The 27,858-nt window shown below is 45.9% G+C and overlaps 1 protein-coding gene across 5 annotated transcripts in view; it reads right to left on the bottom strand.

Annotated features, from left to right (window-relative positions):
• Positions 1–1,686: 1,686 nt before the first annotated feature.
• LOC130382560 (CAP-Gly domain-containing linker protein 4-like) overlaps positions 1,687–27,858 on the bottom strand; it is a 32,691-nt gene continuing 6,519 nt past the window's right edge. For 4 of the 5 annotated variants that reach the window (XM_056590377.1, XM_056590378.1, XM_056590376.1 and 1 more), the window contains exons 6-16: positions 27,442–27,560; positions 21,358–21,603; positions 19,644–19,779; positions 19,339–19,470; positions 14,932–15,021; positions 13,789–13,983; positions 12,755–12,889; positions 9,286–9,409; positions 5,432–5,496; positions 5,046–5,124; positions 1,687–2,316 (exon numbers count right to left, since the gene is read on the bottom strand). In XM_056590377.1, coding sequence (XP_056446352.1) covers positions 1,923–2,316; positions 5,046–5,124; positions 5,432–5,496; positions 9,286–9,409; positions 12,755–12,889; positions 13,789–13,983; positions 14,932–15,021; positions 19,339–19,470; positions 19,644–19,779; positions 21,358–21,603; positions 27,442–27,560 — 1,715 coding nt within the window. In that variant the 3' untranslated portion in view covers positions 1,687–1,922. The remainder of the gene's footprint in view (positions 2,317–5,045; positions 5,125–5,431; positions 5,497–9,285; positions 9,410–12,754; positions 12,890–13,788; positions 13,984–14,931; positions 15,022–19,338; positions 19,471–19,643; positions 19,780–21,357; positions 21,604–27,441; positions 27,561–27,858) is intronic. The other variant, XM_056590379.1, reaches the window with a different exon arrangement.

Here is a 27,858-nt window from a genome sequence, read left to right as displayed (position 1 = left end):
AAAAGAAATAAGAAAGGCAATAGCGACAAATTATTGAAAAGTAGAGTAATAACATTGAAAACAGCAGCATTAAAACACTTGTCAATAGGCCAGGCTGCTAAGCTGTGATACAAAGGAGATGAATGCCAGCCTTTGACACATTCCCATACTTTAATGCGTTTTAATAAAATCTAGAGGCATATATTTTTGACCTTGGGCACACGGTCCTTAACAATCATCAGACAGATCCATGAGTTCATGGGAGATACACACTTAGTTTCCATGGCTGTTGTGGTCTTCATACCCTAATGGGACCTGACGTGGATGTTTTCTCTGAAGCAACAGGACCGGGGAAGGCTCTAGAGCTAGCCCCAGGCCAGATTAGGATTTTTAGAAATTCTTAAGATTTTAGGATTTCTTTACTTTTGAAAAAGTACTTCATGCCCAGATCTTTAATGCTGTACTGGTGGCGAGGTGGGGAAAGCTGTTGGTTATCAGTCATAGAGACGCAGGCTCAAGCATTTCCATTATCTATTAAAATGTCTCCCTTTGAGGGTGACCTATATGGCCTATACCTTTAGCCGGCCCTGAATGGGGTCATTCTCCAGAGCTAGATCAATAGCAGCCCTCTGCTGAATGAAACAATCCAGTAACAAAAGGAAACACCTTTTGAATGGCACGTGTGATGACGCCTTCCCGGTGATGAACTGCTCTAATAAAGCCTACTGCGTTCACACCATGTTCCGTTTCTTAGGCAATAGTTGTGCTTCTCTCTTGTTTACGATTGCTGCAAACACAAGGTGGTGTTCCATGCTGTTTAAAGCTATAGCTCCAGGTGCTTTAGCAGCCTTACCATTCAAGCCAGCCAAGCTATTGAGTAAGAGACTCGCGTTTAACACAGATTACAGTAAAAAAGATAACTAAAAACGCACCAAAACACAACGTCCTCTAATGAGTTCTTTGTCGTTTGTTTGCTGGTAAGCCATACGACGACCCTGTATCAAAGACCCTCATTCATTTTCAAAGTGCTCCGTTGGCTTTTTCGATATATCTCTGCACCGGGAGTTTTTCACTCTGAGATATAGTCAACACAGTGCTTCGTCTTTCGGAAAATAAACCTTACAGACGTGCTTCTGGGAAGGATAAGGTTTTAAAGGCAGAACGTTCATATCACCTAGTTTATTGTCTTAATGGTTTTCGTTGTTTTTTTGGGACACCGTTGATAGAGAGTAGTGCAGTAGGCCTATATCTCGTCTTCCAGACTTTTGCAACCCGCCAAACCGAGGTTGCGTCTCCGATCTTAGAGCCAACGTGAATAAAGTGCTTCACCTCATAATGTCTTTGAATAGAAATCTAGCATTCCAGCCAAAAATATACATGGAACAATTTTACAGTGCGCTAACTCAACGCACAGAGGATTAAAAACCAATTAGCGCAATAAAAAGGAATAAACAAAGGTTATATAACAGTATACCCAAAATGCTAACTTTGAAATAAATCGTTTAAGGAAGTCTAATGAATTAGGTAGTCAAGCAGCACAAGTTCTACTTGCAATAAACTCTGCAAAACACTGTCTAGGTGCCTTAATTAGACTAAACACACCCTGCTGCACGCTCGCACGCACGCACACGCACGCACGCACGCACGCACGCGGCGTGCGTGCGTGCGTGCGTGCGAGCGTGCAGCAGGGTGTGTTTAGTCTAATTAGTCTAATCAAGCGCGCCTATCGCATGATTTTAGACTTGACGATTTCGGTTGAGTATGTGGGGATTTTTAATTTATTTTTACACATTTTTAAAAGTGGTGGGGACAAAATTCGTTTTTCTAATAGTGGGGGGGACATGTCCCCCCCGTCCCCCCCGTAATCGACGCCTATGCGCACGCCACACGCACGCACACACACACACGCACACGCCCTAAACTCCCGGCCTCCCGGCGGGGGTTCAGCTGATGTCGTCGACCAGCCGGGCGCCGTTGACGCCGCGCTGGGTGACCCTGCTGGGCCGCACCAGCACGCCGTGGCCGGGCCGGCAGGTGAAGTAGCGGCGCCCGCCCACCGCGCCGTCGTTCTTCCCCCGGGGCGCCCGCAGCTCCAGGCCCAGCCACAGGCCCGCCGCAAAGTCCGCCGCGCCCACGTAGCGCACCAGCGCCGCCTCGTTGGTGCTGGAGAGCAGCACCTGGGAGCCCACCCGGAGGCGGGCCTGCCCGTCGGCGCCACCGGGGGGGGGGGCGGGGCTGACGCTGCTCCGGCCGGACGTCCCGCCCCCCCTCCCCCCGCCGGCGCTGCTGTTGCTGCTGAGCGTGTTCCACCGCTGGCGGTGGGGGAGGGAGCGGCGCCTGGTGGACGAGAGGCAGGAGAGGGGGGGAGACGAGAGGGTTTAAAAGGGGAGTGGGGGTCGAATGTGGGAGGGAGGGAGGGAAGGGGGAGGGATGGAGGGAAGTACAGAGGTAGAGACTGGCGGGGCTGAGGTGCATCTCTGGCAGGTGAGAGACATTCAGTGAGGCAGGGGTTGGAGGGGATTGATCCCGGGACGCGCCCCCCCAGCGGTCCCCCTCATTATGCGTTGGCTATTTAACCGAAGCGCCCTGCTGCTGACTCACACTGCCAGGGCTCTTATCAGGACCAACTCTGGAGCGCCAGTGCAAGAAGGGATCGGGATGAAGGGGAGAGAGAGGATAGCAAGGGGGGCTGTTCAAAAAGGAAGCGCAAGAGACACAGAGAGAGAGACACAGAGAGAGAGACAGAGAGAGAGAGACACAGAGACACAGAGAGAGAGACACAGAGAGAGAGACACAGAGACACAGAGAGAGAGACAGAGACACAGGGAGAGAGACAGAGACACAGAGAGAGAGAGAAGGAGAGAGACAGAGACACAGAGAGAGAGACACAGACACAGAGAGAGAGATAGAGACACAGGGAGAGAGACAGAGACACAGGGAGAGAGACAGAGGGAGAGAGACAGAGACACAGAGAGAGAGACAGAGACACAGGGAGAGAGACAGAGGGAGAGAGACAGAGACACAGAGAGAGAGACAGAGACACAGGGAGAGTAAGTAAGTAAGTAAAAGTAAAATTTATTTATAAGGCACATTTAAAAACAGTTTTCACTGGCCAAAGTGCCGTACATGGTGCAAAGAGGCATATAAAGGAACACATACCACATACATAGACATAGAAAAAAAACATATAAAATAAACGAGACGAGATATCACAAAAGGGGAGGAAAGGCCAGGGAGAAAAGGTGTGTTTTAAGCCTAGATTTAAAAATGGTGATGGAAGGAGCGTTTCTGACTGCAGGCGGCAGCTCGTTCCAAAGGCGGGGGGCAGCCACAGTAAAAGCCCTGTCACCCCTCTGTTTTAGCCTAGTGCGTGGAACGTGTAAGAGACCCAAGCTACCTGATCTTAGGGACCTGGGTGCTGAGTGGTGGTGGATGAGCTCTGTGATGTAGGGCGGGGCCAGGCCATTTAGGGCTTTAAAAACCATAAGTAGGGTTTTAAAATGAATTCTGTGCTGGATGGGCAACCAGTGAAGGGATGCTAGGATGGGGGTTATATGATCCCGCTTTCTGGATGCAGTCAGCAGCCTTGCTGCAGAGCTCTGGACCAACTGAAGGCGAGAGAGGAGTGATTGAGGGAGTCCTAGGTAAAGGGAGTTGCAGTAATCCAGCCGTGATGTGATGAAGGCGTGTATTACTATTTCCAGATTGTGAAGTGATAAATGGGGTTTCATCTTGGCAATGACTCTGAGCTGGTAAAAACTGCTCTTGACCACAGCAGCAATTTGCTTGTCAAAGCAGAAATTAGAGTCAAAGATGACACCCAGGTTTCTGGAGTGGGATTTGACGTAGGGGGAGAGAATACCTAAGTCGGCCGTGCGAGGGGTTTTGGATTTGGAAGGGCCAAAAATAATGACTTCCGTTTTGTCATTATTAATTTGGAGGAAGTTACTACCCAGCCAAACTTTTACCTCCTCAAGGCAGTCAAGGAGGGTCTGGAGCGAGTCTGCAGATTTGAGAGGGAGATATAATTGCGAGTCATCAGCATAAAAGTGAAATGCAATGTTATGCTTCCTGATTATATTCCCTAGAGGGAGCATGTAAAGGCAGAAGAGGACAGGGCCTAAAATGGACCCCTGGGGAACCCCACAGGACACCGGGGCAGAGGGTGAGGAGAACTGTCCGATAGACACTGTGAAAGATCTATTGGTGAGATAGGAGGAAAACCATTGAAGAGCTGTGCTACTAATACCAACCCACTGCTCTAGGCGCGACAAGAGGGTGTTGTGGTCGACAGTGTCGAAGGCGGCACTGAGGTCTAGTAAGATCAAAATGGCATTTTCTCCAGAGTCTAGAGTGAGGAGCAGGTCATTTGTTACTTTCAATAAGGCTGTCTCAGTGCTGTGACGTGATCTAAAACCTGATTGGAAGGGTTCTAAAATCTCGGCATGGTTTAAAAAGGGCAATAGTTGTGATAAAACCACCTTTTCCAGGATTTTTGAAATAAAGAGAGAGACAGAGACACAGAGAGAGAGACAGAGACACAGAGACACAGAGAGAGAGACAGACACAGGGAGAGAGAGACAGGGAGAGAGACACAGAGACACAGGGAGAGAGAGACAGGGAGAGAGACACAGAGACACAGAGAGAGAGACAGAGACACAGGGAGAGAGACAGAGACACAGGGAGAGAGACAGAGACACAGAGAGAGACACAGAGAGAGAGACAGAGACACAGAGAGAGAGACACAGACACAGAGAGAGAGACAGAGACACAGGGAGAGAGAGACAGGGAGAGAGACACAGGGACACAGAGACAGAGAGAGAGAGACAGACACAGGGAGAGAGGGACAGGGAGAGAGACACAGAGACACAGGGAGAGAGAGACAGGGAGAGAGACACAGAGACAAAGGGAGAGAGACAGAGACACCGGGAGAGAGAGACAGAGTGAGAGACAGAGACACAGGGAGAGAGACAGAGACACAGGGAGAGAGACGGAGACACAGGGAGAGAGACAGAGGCAGAGGAGAGACAGTGGAGAGCGAGGGTTTGACCAGAGGGCGTGTGCACCTGTTGACGGGGCTCCTGGGGGCACTGTCCTTCTGAGAGTCGATGGCCGTGGACGTGCTGGAGCTGCGCCGGATGCTCCCTGGAGCATATATAAATGTAAATAAATGTAAATAATGGCAAATAAGCTGAATAGAGTAAAAGAAATGCAAATAAACGTATAAAAACGTCAATAAACGTATGAAATCCGAAATAAACGTCAATATACAGAACCCTGACGAAGAGGCATAAAAATGACTCCCAACTGTATATGCAGAAACCATGATGACCCAGCACTAGGCAGGCCTGATGGGGAATTAGCACCGCGCGTGTTTGGAATACATTAAGTCACGCGCAGACGGAGGAAAGACATGAATAAACAAAAACTGAAAGGAGAAGAGATGAGTCACCGGTGAAGGGGCGGTTCAGCCTGGAGGAGGAGAGCTCTGAGAGGCAGTCGACGGACCCATGGATCCTACGGAGAAGGAGATAAACACAGGCGGACACGGGGGCAGTGTCATTCAGAAATCCCATTCATTCTTCAGAGGTACACTGCTGAAGTCGCAGCAGGACGTGTCAATCATTAAACACGCGGTTGAACAGGGGACTGAGTGACTTAACATCCCGATGAATATGTTGTCCCGACACTCGTCAACGCTTGACACTTGAATGGCAAACTGTGTGTTTGAACCCCTAAACATTAGAAGTACTTCCAGGTCAAATGAGCATTGCAGTCCAGAGGTGGTGGCCGGTGTAAAGTTGGTTCCATGTAAAATATTCATGACATGCCACGCGGCTGGCAGAGTGCAGAATGCTGTGCATCAAATGAATACCAAACAGCAAACTAACTCTACCCTGTGGGCGCCAGCCTTCTGCTCATGCATTACTCTCACAAGGGCAATATTGGTTTATTTTCATCCATACCAGATTGGCCTATGCATACCTGGACACTTATGTGTTGTGTGGGAGTTGTAGTTTTGATAGGCAGAGGGCAATGGGGTGTAGTTTAAATCAGGTTAGCAAGTTTCTGGTTTACATTGTGTGCATGTCGCCTTCCGCACAAGACCCTTCACAATTTCATCTTGAGATGTGCTTTGGAATTCTAAATTATTTTTGGAAAGTCGAGCTCTGACAGTCTATGCTGATACATTTGGGGGTGCATGTGGCAGTGTGTGCGTGTGCCTGGCAGTGTGTGAGTGTGCGTGCGTGCGTGCGTGCATGCACAAGCCTTGGTTAAATAGTTCAATGTTTATAAGGAAGGCGTTGTAATTCATATTACAACGCCTGTTTACATCCACCATTCTTCCAGCTGGTGTGAAAGCTCACACAGTCGACAGTATAGAGAAAAACAACTCAGGAACACAGACAGTTGGGTAATTATAAATCAGCAGATAAATTGGCTGGTTGTACAAATTGAAGTGCTAAACGCATTTCTGAATAAACAGTGATTTGCAGGCAACATTTATCACTGTTGTTTTCAGCCTGCGTGTTGTAAACTGACAGTGATCAGGTTTCATTTTCAGACCTTCCAAATAAGAATAATACGGCGGCGTGCAGGTGGCATGGCACCGAGCTCTTTATCGGAGGGCACCATCTACCCGGCTTAACTTTAGCCAGAAAGATAGCAGAGTTCATATGCAGCCGGAGAAGAAATGTCCGCAACCTCCCTTCCCCCCCCCCACCTCACCCCAATGGAGAGAGGCCAGATAAATCCTGTTATTGACAACTGTCCGACTTTGTGCATTTTTCATGAGTCTCACAGTGGCGATGACACCGGTCTGCTCAAAGTCATTATATCAGCCGACAGCCCGCGCTGAGGAATGAGCCCAGACAGCAGGGAGATGACAAAGGGAACAGTGTTATCGTGTTCGCTAAAGGGAAGGGAGTGACCCGCGGAACAGAGTGTCAGGAAACTAAATAAGTAAGCCAGGGCTTAATTACTTCTTTTTTCCTGCCTCTCCCCCTAATGGGCACTGATAGGTGCTGACAATGGGAGAAAAAAAGGGAGCGGAGAGAGCAATTCAGTGGATGGAGAGAGAGAGCGAGAGACTCTCCATTAGAGGAGGGATCCATGCTCCGCTGAGCGCTCCCATACAGCCCCCGGTTCATTAGGAGGAAGAGAGGGAGACGCAGACCAAAGAACAAGACATTAGGGTGGAATGTGGGGACCGAGAAGACAATGTTGCCTTTGCACTCTTGTGTTTTATGTTTTTTTTAGCATATGGGGAAAACTGAAAGGGATGATAACATAGCACCAGGGGTGAGTGTGATTATGCATTACCATAGCCTTTTGAAAATCGGACTTTTCCTGTGTTTTAGTGGCATCACAGGTGGGTGGTTCCACCAAGAAAAAAAGGCAGGATTTCAAACAGCTTGTCGCACTCACACCTGGTTGCATTACACCCCCCCTTTAAGAGCGTCTTTTTTAGGAAAAGCAGTCGCAGGGGAGAGGGCGACGGGGGGGCCGAGCGAACTCCACCAGAGTGGCGCGTGGGCACGGGGCAACGGCACACATTGGCCGAGGAAGGGACGTAAAACTGATGAAACTCAAGAGGGGGGGGGGGACATGAGGTTGAATAACTACACATCACTGCATCCCGCGGACGTCCTTCTGAGTTCACAGTCACTTTCGGCCACGGCCGCCACATATAAAACCAAACAAACACACCAAAGTCACAGAAGCAGTAGTTAACCTACTTCAGTTCAAATCTAGAGTCATTCTTCGCCCGCGGGAGCTCGTAGAAATATAACCTGCTGTTCTGCTTGTGAATGTTTGTGTCTGACAATGCTTTTTTTTGGAACACTACATCCATAGGATTAAGGAGCCTCCAAAAATAGCTGCTCTATGCTGCTGTTGAGTCTGCACTTTGTCTGGGCGCCGTGCAAGCCATATGTAACTTGAGGGAGAAACAGGGCCTGCAGCAGAATGGGCCCCTGTTCCCCGGGCATATTAATAGGTCAACAAGACTGGTGTGTGGGAGTGGCCGCAGCCAGATCAGAGCATTAACCAGGGGAGGGAATGGGAGGGGGCGTACATACATACAGGTGCTAAGAGACGCTGTCATTGTTGTTATAGTAGGTCTTGTTCATTCCACTATGTTTTGATTCAGTTTGGTAATCAGACGCGCAACATTTCTTAAAAGCGCCAACTCAATTTGATTATAATGTGTGGAAATAATTGTGAAATTATAAGTGAAAGACATTTAGTAGTTAGAGTTTGCTATTGTTGGAGTTTTACACCACTTTAGTGCAGTGGGTATTCATCTAGTTGGGGCCACTTTGTTGCACAATGTGTTTCTGACTGATGCCATGGATATTTGGTAACACTTTGTAATAAGGTGCCATAATAAATAGCAAACTAGTCATTACCTAAGCCTTTGTTAATATTTGTTAATTGGTACTAAAATATATATTTGGCAAAAGAGTGTCACTGGTTAGGGTTGGGTTAGGGTTATGCAAACAACTAATATTGAATTAATGATGAAAAAACTATTAACTTTTGCCAAATATATATTTTAATAACAATTAAGAAAGATTAACAAAGGCTTAGGTAATGACTAGTTTGCTATTTATTGTGGCACCTTATTATAAAGTGTTACCGGATATATTACTGAACATACATCTATATATATATATTAATAATGTTTGTTTTCTCAAGTGCTTTGCCTCTGGGCGTATATATATATATATATATATATATATATATATATATACTGTATATATACACTGAGTCGTTTTAAAATTCAACAGTCCTAAACGAGACATGCATAGTCATTAAAAACATCAGCGGGGGGCTGCTGTGGTTGGCTCATTACAAGGGGCCGCATTACGTTTAAGTTAAGCGCCACGTGAGGCCCCGGGGCCACTGGTCTGACAACGCTGGCTCTCATTAATCACCAATGTCGAGGGGGCCACCATTTTCCACACTCAAAGTCAAACATGTCAACAATACTGCAAATTAAAGTGTCAAAGCAGCTCATTACGGCCCTCAGATGTAGGGATGAGGGGCTGTGAAGTACAAGCTGCAGCGATGTGGTGCACCAAAAACAAATCACAAACCAAAAGAGCACATCAAGGGGCATGTATGAACAGCAACGTTGAACACACACACACACACACACACACACACACACACACACACACACACACACACACACACACACACACACACACACACACACACACACACACACACACACACACACACACACACACACACACACACACACACACACACTTTTGTGATGAACATGGGTGCACCCACCTCTGGACCCGTGATGGCGGTGCGAAGACACCATGTTTGGGTGGGCAGCTGAAGTATCTGAGGCCCCCCACCGATCCATCATTCTTACCACTCGGCTTGTCCAGCTCGATGCCCAACCAGAGCCCTGGGCACAGAGACACACAGGGGACATCAGAAGACGAATAGACCCCCAGCCAACTCAGACTGAGGCAGCCCTGTGGGCCAAAAGCATTTCTTAAACCACTCAATTGCCAATAGAGAAGACCCTTTTGTCTTGTAAAGTGCCCAGAGTAGAAAGATGGCTAGCATTACACCCAAGAATACACGATTGGGCAAGGTTTTATTGAGGTAGTTCTTCTCGCATTAAAAAGCAATAAAGCAGCATTTCAGCTACTGGCACCTTGGTCGCTGATCTACAGCGTTCTGCGTTTGATAAGTAACAATAGTACTGCAGTAAAAGTGTCGACACCGCCGTGATCCATTATGTTCATTTCTATAAAAGCGCACTCATTGACTTTCTCCACCTCCACACGTCCGCTTGAAGGCCATCAAAATATGCCATTGAGCCATTATTGTATCATCAACTCCTAGTTCCTAGGCTCTGGGTAACCAGCCAGCCCGAGCCCCTGGTTCAGGGGGCTATGCTGCAGGCCGAGTCCTTCAGAATAATGTGAAAGGTGGTGTACCATTTAGTGGAAACCAGCAGAATGGACTGAGCAAAAATATGACATAATATTCACGTGTTTTAAGTATGTGTTTTAAGTATAGTACAATCCCATGAAAATAAGAACCCTTGTGTTTCGGTACCTCGGGGAGAGCTCTTTATAACTACATAAGGAGAAGGTCTCTTCCAATGAGGCAGCCATCTTGTATCCGCATGTTTCTACAGCGGCCCAGAACAGGCTTACGGTTGTGGAAACTGAGTTTAAAAAAAATTGTTTTGTGCGAAGAGTAGTAGGAAGAAGGGTGCTTGCTATTCCCATGGCTACAACCTATTTGTAGTGATTTCTAGTGACGGTGCTGTGAAGGAGATTTATAATGAGAGAGGCTGTATACTTTGTGCCCGAGAAGCTTAACCCTCTCAGACGCGGACATCAACATCAACAGCCGGCCAGACGGATCTTCTCACATCCACACACACCTTGGCTTTACACTATAACTGTCCTAGAAGCTGATGCCTTTAAAAAAATAATGTCACACTCTTGCTGCAAGCCTGCTGACACAATGTTCTATAAGTGTCTTGGAAGCTTAACTCTCTCGTCGCGGCCTTAAACATACATAGCCTCGTATCTCAGAGTGAAGACGAGCTTATGCCCCGTGCTTTGATCAGAATACCCTATGTATTCAGAGCAGAGGATACAATTATAAGGCGTTTCACTTTTTAATCCGAATGTAAAACAGTGCAGCGGAGGGCTGTGCTCAGAGGAGGCGGATTATGATGAATGGGCTGGCCTTCTTGAATAAATCCACGTTTAGGAGACATTCGTTTTCCGGGCCGTTTCCCTGTTTGATAACCTCAAATAGGCCATCAGTCTTTGGGAGAAAGTTTGCATCCAAGAAGAAACCATTGTGGTATCACCGCACACTGTCATGTTATCGGAATCAATCTGTATTCACGTACCGCAGCGCGGGTAAACACTGGCTTCTAGCGCAGATGAATGATCTATACGTATAACAGATAGCGATAGTTATAGGTCTGTGAATGTAGTTTACCACTATGGATGGAATACTCTCTACTGTGTGTAGAGAAACGTAAATAGACCTTTAAGACCATGTCCTATGACGCCTGCAGCAATAAACAAAGATAACCGATTGTGATTTGGTAAACTGAATTCCATGACTGCAGCTTTTTCATCAAACAGATTTACCTACTGGCACCTTACACAACGAAGGCCAGAACAAGCCACTGAAGGGTGGGGTGAGGGGGGTTCCGTTGGTTGCAAACCGCAACCTCTCTGCTAGCTGCTACTAAATTCTAAACACTTTTTTGACCTTTAACTAAAAAGGATATAAAATACGTCAAATGTTTAAACAGTGGCCCTTGATAATAGTACTTAGCATTGTGTACCGTCTTATCCTCGCTATCTTTATTGTATACGGTGAATAGGTTAACCTATTACACAAAAAATGTAAGTGGTTGCCACTCTTTTCTATGAATATCTCTACTGTACAGACAGCGATAAATTGTTGATTCTCTTCATTCTGAAAAATGTAATTATTGTAAGTCGCTTTGGAAAAATTATCTGCTAAATGCCCTAAAGGTCAATGTGCACTGTAATAGAAAGGGTATTCTTCCAATATCCATGTTATAACACTCATTATTTTGGTAGTGGATAAGGTGTTTTACCCCCGACGTAAAGCACTTCGGGTATCTTGAAATTATGATACATTTTGGAATGCATAACAATTGAGCTCAGCATTCAAGCTAATCAACCCCCTCAAGTCATTTTCATTATAATCTATATCCCCCGCACAAGCCATGCAGTGTTGCCCAACAAAATAAAAACTATTTTCCTTGCGTTCTGTCTGATTAAAAGATAAACAAATTAACTAGTAGTTCATGCAAAGTTCAAGGAGAGGTTTACTGACAAAAAGAACAGGAAAATGTCAAATGAACATATTTCACTTAACGTATATTTATTTTAGGTCTACCCTTAAATCTCCATGTTCAAGGAGATTTTCCAGTTTTTAAGTAAGAATATGCAAATATGTTTATTACAGCCCTCTTTACACAAGCTACCTGGGACTCAAGCTGCTGTTTAGAAACACCGTTGTTTAAGGGACAATCTGTTTCTAAACAGATACCTATGCCTTGGTATAGTTATTATATAGCGACTTAACAAATGTCATATTTTAAACGCGCAGTTTCACAATACAGTTCCGAGAGTTAAATCCTTTTTGAGATTTAATCTGTTTCTGAACAGTTATCCTTGTTTTAATAAAAAAATCTGTCCATATTTAAAGCCTGTGCTATTAACTAAACTGCCCCAGCTATGCTCTAATCACAATTAACTCCGGCAACATGGCGATCACCAGCATGTCGATGACTTTGCCCTTGCTAAAGAGCACTGTTCTTTAAGGACACTGAAATCGACCCAATCCCAATTATATTCATTACCAGCGACCAGAGCAAACTCCAGAGATGACAGCAATATTTTATTAACAGGAGAATTAAATATTAAAACGGAAGCTCCAAGGTCTTTCCGGCTTCATCTTGAAGTTAAAGCCCTATTAGCCAAACCCCTAAACCACAATTTACATTGAAGGCAGAGATCAAATCCTAATTATTTTTTCATAGATGGAAAAATATCAAGTTCATAGTTGGCCGGTTTCACTCCCACTTTTCAGTTCAGAGTTATAAAAATTAGTTTTCATTAGTTACAATCGGAGAAGAGTTGCCGTGGTAAGACAAACTTTATCATCATACGAACTGAATGGCTCTGGGCTGTGAACTCGGCGTCCTGTACTGAGTGAAGGGACGTCCTCTGACCTGGTGCAAAGCTGGTCTGGCCGCAGAACTGCACCACGCCGGCCCTCTGCCCCACCACTAGAACGCGCTCTCCCACGTGAACATCTGGGCCCTCGAACACGGAGCTGCTGGCCGACGGTGTCCGGCTCCGGGGACCTGCAAAGGGGGGAGGGGGGGAGGGTGGTTTCATCCAACTTCTTCTTTACAATGACCTGTTTCAGATTTTACCCTTTTTCCTGCATGTTTACCCGGTGGTTCCCAATCTTTTTCGTCTTTGGTAAACAATCCCTGCCTTCTGGATTCTAAATCCACTCACGCGTGCTCTTTGGTGACATATATCAGCAACCAAACAGGAAACAAAGTGCAACCCTGCCACTCGCAGCTGTTGGTTTCTGGCCCAGGCTCTGTGCCGTCGCGCCCGTGAAGTTCTGCTACAACCTACTAGGACTGCTTGATCTGAGGTGAAGTTATCTCTTGACACTTTCACACACCTTTTATGGAGGACTCCAGGGCCATGGTGTTGATACGACAAAAACTTCAGGCCGTGTTGAGTTTATGTTTAGCATTCCACCACAGCATATGTGGCAGCGTGCTTTTGCAACACAAAGAAGGCTGGCAAGGAGGCAGCAGATGGATAAAACGGAGACCCACAGAGGATTGTCATGCTGCTACTGTTTTTCACTTCTAAACACTAAACAGGAGGAGGACAGAAGGCACGCAGGCCTATATCATACTATGCATTATAAACAATATATACATATATATATATACACATATACTGTATATATGCATGTCTCACACACACGCATGGTATGGATGGTAGATCAACCCCGCTGTCGTATATAAAATAAAATAAAACATTTTATATTAATGTTTACCAAAATTTCCGAGATTGTACGCAGTCTGGGACCGATAGCAAGAACAATTGCCACCAAGTCACAATAAAGGGGTAATGCAGCCAACACAGTTCCACACCACTTGGTCTCTGAGAGGCACACCTTTGAATGAAAGTCGACAGCCGATGGTTTCACAAAAAAGTCGGAGTGGGAGCGTACCTGTCCTCGCCAGGCTGGTCGCCGTGGACGACGCAGGAAGACGTGGCAGGGCCTCGCCCACGGGGCCGGGCGACACGCGCTCCCGACGCTGTCTGGCAGGGGGACGTTGCCGTAGTGATGGCCGGGTGCGAGCGGCGGGCACATGGCGAGACTCCAGTGATGAAGACGAGGAGGAGAGCGATCGAGAGAGGCCGCCTGGGGATCGGACAGAAAAAGACGGTCGGCTGAGAGAGTGTGTGTGTGTGTGTGTGTGTGTGTGTGTGTGTGTGTGTGTGTGTGTGTGTGTGTGTGTGTGTGTGTGTGTGTGTGTGTGTGTGTGTGTGTGTGTGCAGCCAGTGGGGGGGGCGCGAAAGCACTTAAAAGCTAGAAGCAATTCACACAGAGTGCAATGAACTCAAAGAGGCATCTGAAATCACTTCAATAGCATGCATCAACAAGGCATGTCAACAGTGAGCCTCTAAATGCAGGAGGGAAATCTACTCTTCATATTCTACTGCTGTAATCACACTGCAGAAAAAAAAAAAAGACTGAATTGCCTTTCTTATCCCTTAAAACCAAACTTCTTCCCTCAGTGTGGACTTTAACTGCTGTGTGAACTATAGCACCTAATTGGATCATTTTCTTTCTTTTTCACTTTTACCCCAGGATATTTTACTACAGCTTACTTTATAGATTACCTTTTCCCAGATCAGTTCCCATGATTCTCTGGCTTTTTTTTAAAAGGCTGCTATATTACATCAATGCTTTTCATGGGTTTCATTAAGTGAGCTGCTCTCACAGACTGAATCTGGGCTTTTATGTTGATGGAACATTAAGGTTACTCTATGCATCTCTCCTCTCTCATCTCTATGCATCAGACATATTAAGGAGCTCTTTCCTGGTTAGGAATCAATAAACTTAGGTTACTTCAATTAAGTGAAGCCTGTTTTGATCATTATTATTTGAGCTAATCAATTCCTTTTGAAAATATTTTCCATTAACCTTGAAAGTGGTCGGAGACTAAGTGAAAACCGCGACCTCCCGTTAGGGATATTTACCTTCGAATAACCCTTGAAATATAAATATCTGGATATTGATAGTTAGGTTGAGGTATTAAGGCACACTGAACCACAAGTGAGGCTTTCAGGCTGTGGGGATACCTGCCTTTCCCAGAGGATTTTCCTTCGGAACCCTGATTGGGACCAGGTGAGACTTTCTGATTATCTGGGCATTTTTGGACACTTGACGACAAACCTTTTCAGCCACAAACGGATGGGAAAATAAAAGAGAGAGAGACAACTATTCAGGGACTTGACGGCATTCATCGGAAACGGAAAATGATATGCATAGGGTGACCTTTCAAGCCATATATACACACACATGTATCTAACCATCTCATAGGCGATGACGAGTAATAATGACAAGTATAAAACAGGTCGACTGATTTTGGATTGACATTAAGAGTTCAAGTTGTATTCATAACATTGTAAGGGAACGAGGGGAATAGAAATGAAGGTGAAAAGAAAAAGCAGTTACGATTGGATTGGTGCGATTATAAAGACATAATGGAAAAAATAAGTGATTCAAACAGGGTATACATGAGGCAAGGACAGAACATAAAACCATAGAGGCCAAACAAAATGCAAAGAAGATGAGACCTGAGAAGGTTTACCACCGAGGGCAGTATGACATTGCAGAGTTGAAACACTATTGAGAAAATACAGTTTTGTCGTGATTGGGCCAAGGCTATTCCACCGGAACACTGTGGTACAAAACAGTCTATGTCCCCAGAGGAACAGTTGTAGCCACAAAAGAACTCAGGTACCATTGAAGGGTGATAACTGAAGACAAGGACTAAAATGGCACGGTGATTACTGGTAATGAATACCAAATCCCTTGAGAGGTAAACCAATCAAGCTGCTTAATCTGCACCCAGGCCCCATCACTTATATTATGTTACTTAAACCGAGATAGATAATGGTGTGAGTTGTACTGATAATTGATCCAAATAATTATACCCAACAGCCCGAGTGAGACGATGGAAGATGCAAGCCGTTATTCAAGCACGTCTTAAGATTTTACAGCAGGTGTCACAGCGTAATGCGACAATAACTTAGATCAGTGCAGTGTCTCCGAAAGAGAATAAATCAAAACACTGCAACGATACGTTTAAAAAGTGTCTATATCATTTTTGATCGTCATTTCAGCTCAGACGTCTCAAACCTCCTCCTGTCCCCAAAAAAGACTGGAACCCGAAATCCAAACATCTCTGGTAGCCTCTCCGGTCGCTGGCAAAGACCCTCCTGCCTCTTTCCATCCCTTCTCCACACTGGCGTGGACTCGATGCGACATTGCAGTGAAGGCCGAGGCTTTCTGGGGCTCATGCGAAAAGGCACAAAGAGAGGGCCCCTTCTATTAACACACGGGGCCTTAAAGGAACCCGGTGACGTCCTCTAATAGGGGCGGGCCTGGCACTCTGCTGGATCTGTCCATACTGATTAGGAAGACGTTCGCCTTCCACAATTACCCAACTGATCCGCAGATGCATGGCAGGGCAGTCAAGCCTGTGATGCCAATGTTTATGGAACGTTGGCCCACAGAGTTGGTGCCCGGGGGAAAACTCTTGATGAAAGGCCCCCACGGATAAGTGCTTGGTCATAAATTAGCCCGCTTCCTAGGTTATAGGCTGGCGTTTTCACGCGTGCGCCCGTACAGTCACGCCAAACAGCCACAAACCCCTGTCATGATGAATGGCTGCCTAGCTGTTCAGCCTGTCTATGCCCTAGTTATTAAACCCTACTTAATTGGACTATCAATCACGGCAATCCAGAGGCCACTATGAGGTCCACTATTCAAGTCACGTCCAGATCAATAGGCCCCCCTCTCAAAAAGCATTGAATATAACGCCCCCACAATAGAGTTAAATAGACTAGAGGGCGCGATGGCTATAAAGACTCAGCAAAACAGATTCCCTTGGAATGAACTCAGGTGAGTTGGAATCTATTTCGAGTGGACGATCAGTCAAAAGTTGTTGAGGTGGATGTCCCGAGGAACTGTGAAACCGCGGCCTTGTCGGTGGAAAAGCCATATATTTTGCAGTTTGGCGCCGGTTCAGAAGCCTCTTCTGGATTCCACAAGGATTCCATGAAGATTTATACAGGCCCTGGGATCGATAAATCTGACCGTGAAGTGACACGCCTCACACAGGTTATGAGACTTGAGGACGACTTTTCTTTACACAAATGAGGCCATCAGTTGAATCCATGACTCTGCACTACAGCCCCAGGGCTTTTATACGAGCTGTCAGACTTCGGTCCGTGTGTGGATGATGATTGCGGCCACTTAAACAGCCTTTACAGCAACACCGCAGTTGGGTTCTATTGACATGTAAAACCTCAGAATACTTGGCAATAATTATGCACTAGTTACTGCGGTAAAACCACGAGCTGTCATTTTCTGGTACACATTAAAATGCCATTGTTTTAAGTGGCAAGATGGGGGGGAAGGAGGGGTGTCTGAAATAGTATTCCAACTGAGTGGTAATGTAGTATGGTAAGAATGGGGCCCAGTGCCCACTGTCACCTTTTTTTTTTCTGTCATTTCCCGTAAATTACCCCAAGAATAGTGAGGGAATCCAGAAGTGCACACTGCCATTTCTATTAGTGCTTGCAAGGGTGGCTGGTGTCCCAGACAGCCGAAAGTCGATCTCTACAAAGTCTCATTTAAATCCCTTGGGAGACATTTTGGAAAGGATTTGGTTTTGCGGGGTAAGGGCAGTGTAATTCGTTGTAATGTTTTCTTAATGCTCACATCCCCAAGGAAATGACCAGAAGCGACAATGAACTCCAGTGAGCAGCAGATAGACTCTTGGCCCTGAGTGCAGTAGACTCCCACTCTGGTAGGGCAACACATTAAAAAACCAGTCGATGAGCCACCCTGTTGCTACTACACAGCACATACCACCGTGCTCGAGCGAGATTTCTCACCTTTGCGGAGCACGCTGTTGTTCTTCCAGAAAATGTGAGTTTGGTAGGGAAGGCCGGATGCATGCAGTTGCGGTTTGTTTACTGGCTTTCCGTCCCGCTGTTGGCTCACCAAAGCTCTTTACGGCAAAGGTGAAAAGTCTCGGTCCATTGTACTGATGTGTTCCAGCGACCACAGCGAGGGGACGGATCGTGACTTGTTTTTAATACAAAGGTCTACTGGCTGCAGAGAAGCCCTTTAATCCGCATTCGCGAGTGAGACAATACTCAGAGAAACGTTGTGGGCTCGGCGGAAACGTCCGTAATACCAATAGAATTATGCATGCTTAGTCCTGAGTTATTTCCCTTGCACTCAACGTCATTTGGGAAGGATTTGGCCATTTTAATGGAATTACTGTCACCATTAAATGGTAATGGCGATGCTTGCAGGAGTGAGGGCAGTGTTGTTTGGGCGTTTTCCAAGATGTGTGGTATCGAATAACACATTATTGTATTGTGATCCCGTGAATCCAGCGCTTGGGGGACAGTGGGATGCGATAAACCCTAACTAAGGGAAAATAACCTTCCCAAAACAAACCCTTATTGGCCCTGCCTCAAAACCAATCCCGGCACCGGTAAATACAGTATCTGACACGATTCTTGTTGAAGGCAATAAGTTTGAATTAGTGTTGTGCTTGTCCCCTTTACATACACCTTTTGTCCCAACTACACGTTTATGAGCTCAGAAAGCACTGTTGTTAAGCCATAGTCTACAACAAATGCTGTTTCCTCTATTTGCTGTGTAACGCCTGTGTGACGCAAGTTAGTTATAAAATGTAGGAAGCAACTTTTGTTCATATTATTGGGAGTTTTTAAAACAGTAAACCTTTTGCCAGACACTATAATGTCATCTTTCTCAGTACAGCGAGGGTATAGAGGGTATAGAGGGAAAATAATCGATCTGGCAAAAAGAAATATGGCTTCGTTTACAAAAGTACCTTGATTAAGACACAGAATCTGCCCAGTAGAGAGACTTAAGAAAGCTGAAGTTATACAAACAACGTTTTTTTAAGAGATCCCATCTTTTCCAACGCATAATGTTGTTGTGAAATCAATTGCCAATTAAAATGAATACCAAATTAATAAATCCATCCATTTATGTTTGCAGTCAACTGTAACTATAGTATCCAATTAGGTTTTTAAATTAGTTATTTTAAAGAGAAAACATCCAGGCAACAGCCCATTCCGTGGACTTTAATTGTGTTATTTATTCTTTCACTTTTGGATGAAACATTTAGAAAAAAATATAAAATATATATAATTAGTCCAGTTATAAGTGTTCAGTAATTATGTCAGCTCTTCAAGAATTTAATCAAATAACACACAAATTATTCCTCAATTAGTTGATGACCACGTCATGGGTCGACAAATCACAGCCCTGACTCCAAAAAAGTACTAAACTTCCTCGGGGCCTAGGTGGATTTCAGTGGACCGATACGAACCACAACATTAGGAATCCAGTGAACACTAGTTGTGTACAGAGTGCTTCATAATCCACTCAGGTGTGTGTATGACTGTCATGGCTTGCGTTGCGCTTCCTGTTCCATACCTGTGTTGACCTTGGAGGTGACCCGGGAGAGGTCAAGGCGTCGCGGGGGTCGCGGGGGAAGAGTTGCCCTGGGGGTGTGGCTCTGGCGGCGCTCTGAGCGCTTGCTGATCTTAGACAGGGGAGCGAAAATACCTGAAACAAGAAGCTACAGAAATTAAAAGGAGAAAATGGAGATAAAGCAGTTAGAGCTACGGCAGCTTAAACATAAACAGGGCAGGCGAAGAACGGAACGGAGGGGCTGTTCCGGAACTCTCTGGGGGATGGGGGGGGGGGGGGGGGGGGGGGGGGGAGGGGTTGCAGCGTACCGTGTTTGTTCTGACATGTGAAGTACTGCACGCCCGCCACCGAGCCGTCGTTCTTTCCCTCCGCCAGCTCCAGCTCCACCCCGGCCCACAGGCCTCCCGAGAACTCGGTGCTGCCGCAGAACCGCAAGGTGCCCACCTGACGCGCCCGCACACACACACACACACACACACACACACACACACACACACACACACACACACACACACACACACACACACACACACACACACACACACACACACACACACACACACACACACAGGGGTGATGGCGGAGGTCAATCATTCATTGTTAAACACTTTCTCACCATTCCAAAGTCGACCAATAGCATGGTAATCAGGGGACTGCGATGGGCGCACAGAGGGTCCAACACGCGGTGCCTGAGCGCCTTCCATTACATGTGTTTGAGTACTTCCTTGAGTCCCAGTCGTGCAGGCATCAGATCTCAATTGAATGCGTGTTGGGAATAATCGCAAGAGGGCCCCACCCACTCCCCACACCCACTGCCTCCCCAGCAGCATCTCAACCATGTTCAGCGTCCATGTTTAGTAGAGCAACAGCCGACAGACATAATTAAAAGGAGAATAGTTATCAGAGTGTGGGCCTGCACCAGAGAGCACAGGAGAGATAATAAGGTTTTGATTATCCAATCTGCAGAATTCGCCACCCGCCTATTTCACTCCCAGTGTGGCATAAGAATTCATTAAGGTCTTATTCTCTCAGAGGCAACAACCAAACTAGCACAGAGTAGGTATTTTGTTTATCTGTCCATTACTACATATAGCTGTCTGTGTGTGCGTGTGTATAAGCGCGTTGGTTTGTGTGTGTTTTTTTGTGTGAGTGGTTGTCAGCAGAACAAGAGCACATTGCAGTGTATGAGTCATGAATGCCACCATGTGGACCTGCCATGCACATTCGATTAGCATACCGCCGCGGCTACGTCAATAGAGGTTAGCTTGACACGCTACATGTTTTCACATTGCCCATTATTCCCCTTCTACAAGTACTGTTGATGCAACAAAACGCAATCGCAGATGGTCACAGCAGATTTGGGGAGCGATCCGTTACTGCATGAAAGAGGCCTAAAATGATAATACTGGGGACAGTATAATGGCGTATATATATCAAGGCTTGACAGTAACAGATTTGAGCCGCTATCGACCATTCTCTGCGGTCTGCCGATTGAGACGGATTGCGACAATAAGGTAAGTAATTACTTTCTCATACATGGCACATATTTTCAATTAGAAACGACTCAAAACACATCGGTGACCAAGTTGCCAGCCTGACAACAAAGCCGGATAATCATCCTGGATTTCTACATTGTTTCACTTCATAATTCAATCTGTTATGCCCGAGATGTTCTGGTCATTTCTATTGCTGAAATGAGGGAGATATTTCTGGATTCTTCTCCAAACAGCTTCAATAGCAGTATCCAGAGACGAAAAAAAAAAAAAAAAAAAAAAACTTTGAAGCCGACTTAAAACAAAAATTGTTTTTATGCAGCTCACTATGGCCACAAGGGTTCAAACAGCGTATTTTACGAGCCGTTAATTGGCAAAAAAAAAAAAATCCTGCCGCGTCGAGCACCCCTCAAGCATCACAAACCAGGCCCTGAGTAACAGAACCTTATTTAAAACAGAAGAGGCCGGGACTCAGGGAGACGGAAACCAGGCAACAGACCACCACCTCGGTCCACACCGCAGCGCCCACCTTCTGCCCGGCGATCACCACGCGGTCCCCCAGGCGGATCCCCAGGGTGCCGAGCTGGGCGCGGGCCCTGTCCGAGAGGGCCGGCGGCGGGGAGGGCGGGCCGAGGTGCACGGGGGAGCAGATGCGAGGCAGCGTCTCCCTCAGGAGGGCGTGGAGCTCCTTGGCCACGCCTGCTGCGTCTGCCATCTCCAGGGGCATGTTGAGGGGGTCCGGCACCACGTCCGCCGGGCGCTGGCCCCTCTCGTTCTAACGGGGAGAGGGGGAGAGGGAGGGAGGGGGGGGGGGGGGGGGGGGGAGAGAGGGAGAGAGAGATTGTTAATATCATGTGTGTGTCTCTGGTGACTCGCTAATAAAAACAGCTGGAAATACACGAGTGCGGTGATGGGGCATATTCAAACCAAAGTGAGAGGGGAGTGCATAATGGTATTCATCTAAGAACCGCCGGCCACCACTCCACTGAACTTATTAAAACTATGCATAACCCTGCTCACATATTGCCTGGCATCTTAGCTCTCCTCCAGCTTTAATGTAAAAAGAACGAAGGTCTTTGTAAAAGCTGAATGAGTTACTAAGACTACACGCAGGACATGCTTGCCAGGTGTAAACCCGATGAGATGGCGAGTTAAGAGAGGAGAAGGAGGGTGGAGAGAGGGGGGGGGGGCACAGAGTATTTACTTTGGTTCTTTGTGTGCTAAGAACATATATTTTTGTCAAAAGGACTACATAAGAATATATAATGTGGGGGGGCTATTATATTTTAAATGGCAAAGAATATGTCCTTCTTGCCAAACTGTCCACACCCACATGTGCACACACACACACACACACACACACACACACACACACACACACACACACACACACACACACACACACACACACACACACACACACACACACACACACACACACACACACACACACACAGATGTCTTATGGTATGGAGGAGGTGCTGTCAAGTGAGAGTTGAGAAGGAGTTTGAGAATCAGGCAGAAGATGAGATGCAGAGGCGTGACAGGAGAAAGAGAGAGTCAGCAGTAGAGGCAGATTTAGAGGGATACAGAGAGCTAGCAGGAGAGAGAGAGATACAGAGAGCAGGAGAGAGATGCAGACACTGGCCAGGGGAAAGTGTGAGACAGAGGGAGGTGGGGGGAGAGACAGAGGGATAGAGAGAGGGAGCAGGAGAAACAGCGAGACAGGGAGAGAGAGATACAGAAATCGAGCAGGAGAAAGAGTGAGACAAAGAGAGAGCTAGGCATAGAGGGAGAGTCATAAGGAGAGAGATAGGGAGACAGAGGGAGACAGAAGGAGAGCAAGAACGATTGCCGATGGAATATCATCCTACCATCATCCCTCTTTAGCCCCTAGTAGGTCAAAATGAATACAGAAGAATTAAAGGTAAAGAGTAAATGAAGAAAGAACTGCAGTGGTCTTCATGAAAGGAGTACTTCACTGTCATCTCAATCCAATTACACCACGCCTGTGGTTTTCTGTAAACCTTGGGCCAATGAGTATGCCTTTGTTTCCATTGTGTCTTTTCATAAAATGTTTGCATGTGAAACTTCTGAACTCTTCAATGAACACTTTTCAAGTCCAACGTAGATCCTGTAATTGAAGTGCACCCAGCATTGGAAGAACGAGTCTCAAGCCAATGTCCATATATGGCTCAATGTTGCATCAAAGCCCTGAGAGGCAGGATTCACTGAGTCTTCCAACAAAAGTAAAATATTTGGCTGAAAAGAATACTGAATAAAAAAAGGCCTCTGTGTGTTCCCTAAGCCGTTCCTATAATTAAAGTAACAGCCAAAAAAATAAGACAAACATTTTCTTGAATAAATTGACAAAATTCAAGACGCATATTACCTACAATATGCAACCAACTATACAAACTGCAGAATGCAGATTTGTAAACTGAATGTAAAAATGTAAAAAAATAAAAAGAAGTGAAACAACTTTTCTCAACACAGTGGGTTGCTAGCCCAGCTGGCAAGGTACACAGTCATTTAACAGGCTATTAATTAGCTACAGTTAATTAGCTTGACTGAAATTTAGAAAGTTGCTTTTATTTTAGCAGTACTGTACATACATTTTTCATTGGAATCCAAATTACCAAATGCCCATCTTACGAAACATCTTATCCCTTCCGTGCTCGTCTTGGTGTTATATAACCACATTTTGCACTAAAAAGGATAGACCATTATAAGATCAAAACCCAGGCCAAGCATGACCTTTACTTTGAAGCCGGAGAGAGATCCCAAATTGAAATTCCTGTCTCTCGGGACAAGTATTATACTTTTCATTTTTGCCAACCATAAGCATTTTTTTTACAAGCAAGAAATTTGGTATTGTGGGGTGAAAAGCGTAACTCCGGAGCAGTTCATAGGCCTTTAAAGAGGACGATGAAACCGTCCCTGCCACACTTTACAAAGTTGCAAACTTGCAGATGGTATATTTAAGGTATGGGAGGAAAGGCGGGCCGTGTGATTGAGTGGTCACCGGTGACAAAGGCACAATTCTGGTCGAAGCAAGGCTCGTTATTTCAGCCACCTGTTTTCCCCGTCCCTCTCATCTTCGTCTGCTTGCTGGAGGCAGTGAAACAGGGGTTTTGCATTAAAAACATCAGAAAACAAGATCACAACCAGGATTCACCCTTTTCATTACAGGACGTGTCATGAAGATTGATCCGTGTAGTTGTTCCCACAGCATAATCATTTTATTAGCGTCTTGCGTTTTGAGGTCATCTGTCTGACTGTGGTTTATGCCCCTATCCAAATCATACTGACGCATAAGCTAATGCACACACACCCCCGTTCATAAAACCACTGTCCGGGGAGAGTGCTTAGTAAACGCGAGCGCACAACGAGATACAGTTGACTAGAAGGTCACGGCGGCTCCACAGTCATCATTGAGTGCGCCAGCAAAAACAACCGAAAGAAAAGCCTGCTCCTTTCCACGGAGCCGGGTGCGCCTCGCCGTCGACGGCGGTTCAGCGAATGTGTCGGGAGCATATTCTCAGCGTGATCGTTGGCAGAGCGATAAACCAAACTGTCACAAATCCCCGGGATCACCCTGGCTTATGCTGGTGGCACGGAATCAATACAAACCCGGGGAACTAACCAGATGGAACTTTCTCTTTTTTTGCCCCCCCCCTCTTTATTTGCCCTTCTCAACCGTGATGAGGGCTGACAGTGATGAGGAACAAACATGCATCTCCCCGACGATGAGTATCCAAATACAGGGTGCAGAGAACAGCATGTCACTTCCATGTAAACCCGATCGACAGGGGGCCCACGCCGCGGCCACGTCTCTGCACACATCAGTGCAGCGAGAGGGGCGGCGGAGGAGGCAGACACCCTCCCCGCGCCATCCCAGACACTCAGCTGAGGATGGATCGGCGCACGCTGGATGGTGCTTTAGTGACCTCCAGTGGAGGGGAATCGCATTCGGCACACAGCACGTTACTCAGCAATCGAATGGAGATGGCTTTTTGGCAAAGCCATCAAAGCCGTAAAATTAAATTAAAACTGACGACCACAAACAATGAAGGTTTTGACTGTTTTGTCGGGAATGATGGATTGTAGCTACGTTGGATCATCAGAAAAGGAAGTTTAGTTTCCCTGACTGGAATTGACAGCCATGTTCTCCGTGTATTGGTTGCAACCAGGGATGTGTTGTACCTTGTATTGAAGGCAAATGTCAATCCTGAAGTGGAGATTCACAGCGACGCTGTCAGACGAGCCTTTGGAAATTTGAAGCGGTAAAGCACAAAGCCTTCCTCTGTGCGTGAGCCCTCACCGAAAGGGCACGTCTGGGGCATTTGTATTCAAAACAGTGTTTTATAATGCCGTCTACCAACTCTGAACACCCTATGCGGCCTTGCAAATTCCCCAAAAAGGTATATGTTTTGCAAATGAAACACACAGTAAAAAAGGGCACATTCTGAATACGTGAATTTAAGCCCTGGGTGTGAAGTTGAACAACCGCAGTATTGTTTTTGTTTTTGTGTGGGTTGCAATCACAAAATGTCCCAGTCAAATCAATACAATTTCATCACATGCCCATTTTCCTTTTAATGTTGTATATAAAAGGATGAGGGAGGGCCACGCAGGGAATGCCTGGGGAATTTTTATTAGGGGAGGTAAGATGTGGCTATCCAAATGGAACTGGAGGGGATTTAATGGGGGGGCCATAGATGGGGCTATCTAACTGTTAGAGTTTAGAAATAAAAACAAAAGATTTAACAAGCCTCAGAAAATACACATCTTGAGAGGAGTGAGGTGACATGGGCTATCAAGGGAGGATTTTGATGTTAAGACATTAAAAAGCCATATGTCTGGTGAAAAAAAAAGCAAGCAGGAGACAGGAGCTTGCCAAGTAGTAACTCTGGTGCGAATATTCACCTCTGTACGGATCCGCCACAGAAACCGCCTATCCATGATAGGGAAGTATCTCAATAAACCCTATTCCCACCCCGCCTGGCTAGTTTGATATGGACCGGGGAATGTTCTGGAAGTCTTCAGATCCTACGGGAACATTCTCTCAACTACTTAAGGAGTAAAAACCAGCGGAATAATCTCAAGCCACTCAACCGTGTCAAGTTTTTTCATAGACAAATTGCAGCAATTTAATGGCGCCAACTTTGCTCGGACTACTATTTGCATGTTCCGTATTTTTTCTTTCCATTTTCTTTGTGACAGGTTCATAAGTTATGAGAGCAGATAGCTGCGGTCGTATCGTCTGCTGTTCAGGCCGCGCGCGGGGCACCTCGATCACTGGCTGTCAAGACGACAGCATGCCCTTGCAGTGGGGAGCGATACGGAAACTTCACCCTTTCTAAAAGTTCACTTTTACGTATCCCACATAGGCCTTTCGTATATAAACAGGACAATTGATTTTATCGTTCATCAAACTCTTTTGCATTGATGGTTTTGCATGGGGGATAGATAAAGACAAAATACATCAATCTCCCCCTTGTTGTGCTGACAGAGAGTGTGAAGTCTCCACAGATACCATGGAATGACTACCAGAGCCGGGGCTGTGGTAATGGCGGAGGCGTCTGAGCGTCTGATAAGGACTCTATATGGGGTCGGAATTTGAGTTTATGAGCCCAAGAGTGATTTGTTTTAATGATGGCAATTCTGCAGGAGCAGCAGAAACTAAGAAGCATTTTACGAAGCTTCAATGAACGCATCAAGAGTCGATTTCTACTAATGCACATAAATGGATTATATCATTATAATTGCTTACCGTTATCAAAATTTGACTTCGTACTGGCAAACTTTAGTTTGATTAACACGGGCTATACCGCAAATAGGCCACCAGTCGTTAATCCAACATGATGTCATTAGAAATCTTGTTAATATGAAGTCTTGTTAAAGTCTTGTTAATATGCAGTATATGTGGCCCACAATGTCAGAATACAGCTTCTAGCAGACAAGCTCATGTGTTACCACCACGGGGAGGTACCAAGCCGTTGAACTGCGAAAATAGCAAAACAAAAATCATTGGCATCGACAGGAAAGTAGCAAGTTCCCCTCTTGTGGTTTTGTCCTCAAAGCTCTCCCCTTTTGTAATTATGGGCTTGGAACTGCATCACAGATTTGATTGCTGCCAAGTCCAGAGCAAGTTCCAGGACCTCGAGAGGCCAATGGACTGTGGATATTTCTTCTTTCCACTTTGCTCGGAGTGTGGGCGAGAAGAGCGATCTGTAATACATGCGGTGGACTCCCTGACTGACAAAATTGACAAATAACAACCCGGGGACAAACAATCTGCGAGAGGGTCGATGGAGAATTTAATTATAGTTAAGGGGTTTTCTCTGTGTGGGTTGACAGCAGGCCATGGCTTTAAATTTAGTCTGAAGAGTGTAACCAGACTGAAATCTAATTCATATATTTTCTCTGCTTGCGTACGTGCGTGTGTGGGTTGTTTAAGTGACTACGTGTGTGTGTGTGTGTGTGTGTGTGTGTGTGTGTGTGTGTGTGTGTGTGTGTGTGTGTGTGTGTGTGTGTGTGTGTGTGTGTGTGTGTGTGTGTGTGTGTGTGTGTGTGTGTGTGTGCGAGCGTGCGAGCGTGCATGTCATACTTTGAAAGCAGGGTTTGCTCCCAAGTCCAAGAGGCATCTAACAGCCGAGGTGCATAGATTGGATGCAGCGATATGTAGAGCCGTCCCAAAGTCAAAGTCACTGCAAGTCGCGTCCACGTCTATAGATATCGAAAGAAAGAAACATTAGATAAGCATGAGATAGGAATACGTTCTATGGTTTTATCAAACACTGTAACCAGAGAGACTGTTGATCTGATCTTAAATACATTGCACTTTCTATTTTACTCATTTCTTTGCATATGTTTTCTTTTACTTATGTATCATTTTATTTTATTGTATGACAATGTTTACACGTGAAGCACTTTGAGTCTGCCTTGTGTATGAAAAGTGCTATACAAATAAAGTTGCCTTGCCTTGCCTACTTCCACACCTTTTGGTGGACACATGGTCACAGTG

Source organism: Gadus chalcogrammus, chromosome 5 (genome assembly GCF_026213295.1).
Source record: "Gadus chalcogrammus isolate NIFS_2021 chromosome 5, NIFS_Gcha_1.0, whole genome shotgun sequence".
NCBI lineage: Eukaryota > Metazoa > Chordata > Actinopteri > Gadiformes > Gadidae > Gadus > Gadus chalcogrammus.
The sequence above is the reverse complement of the archived record's forward strand: the minus strand, read 5'-3'. Positions and strand labels throughout refer to the sequence as shown.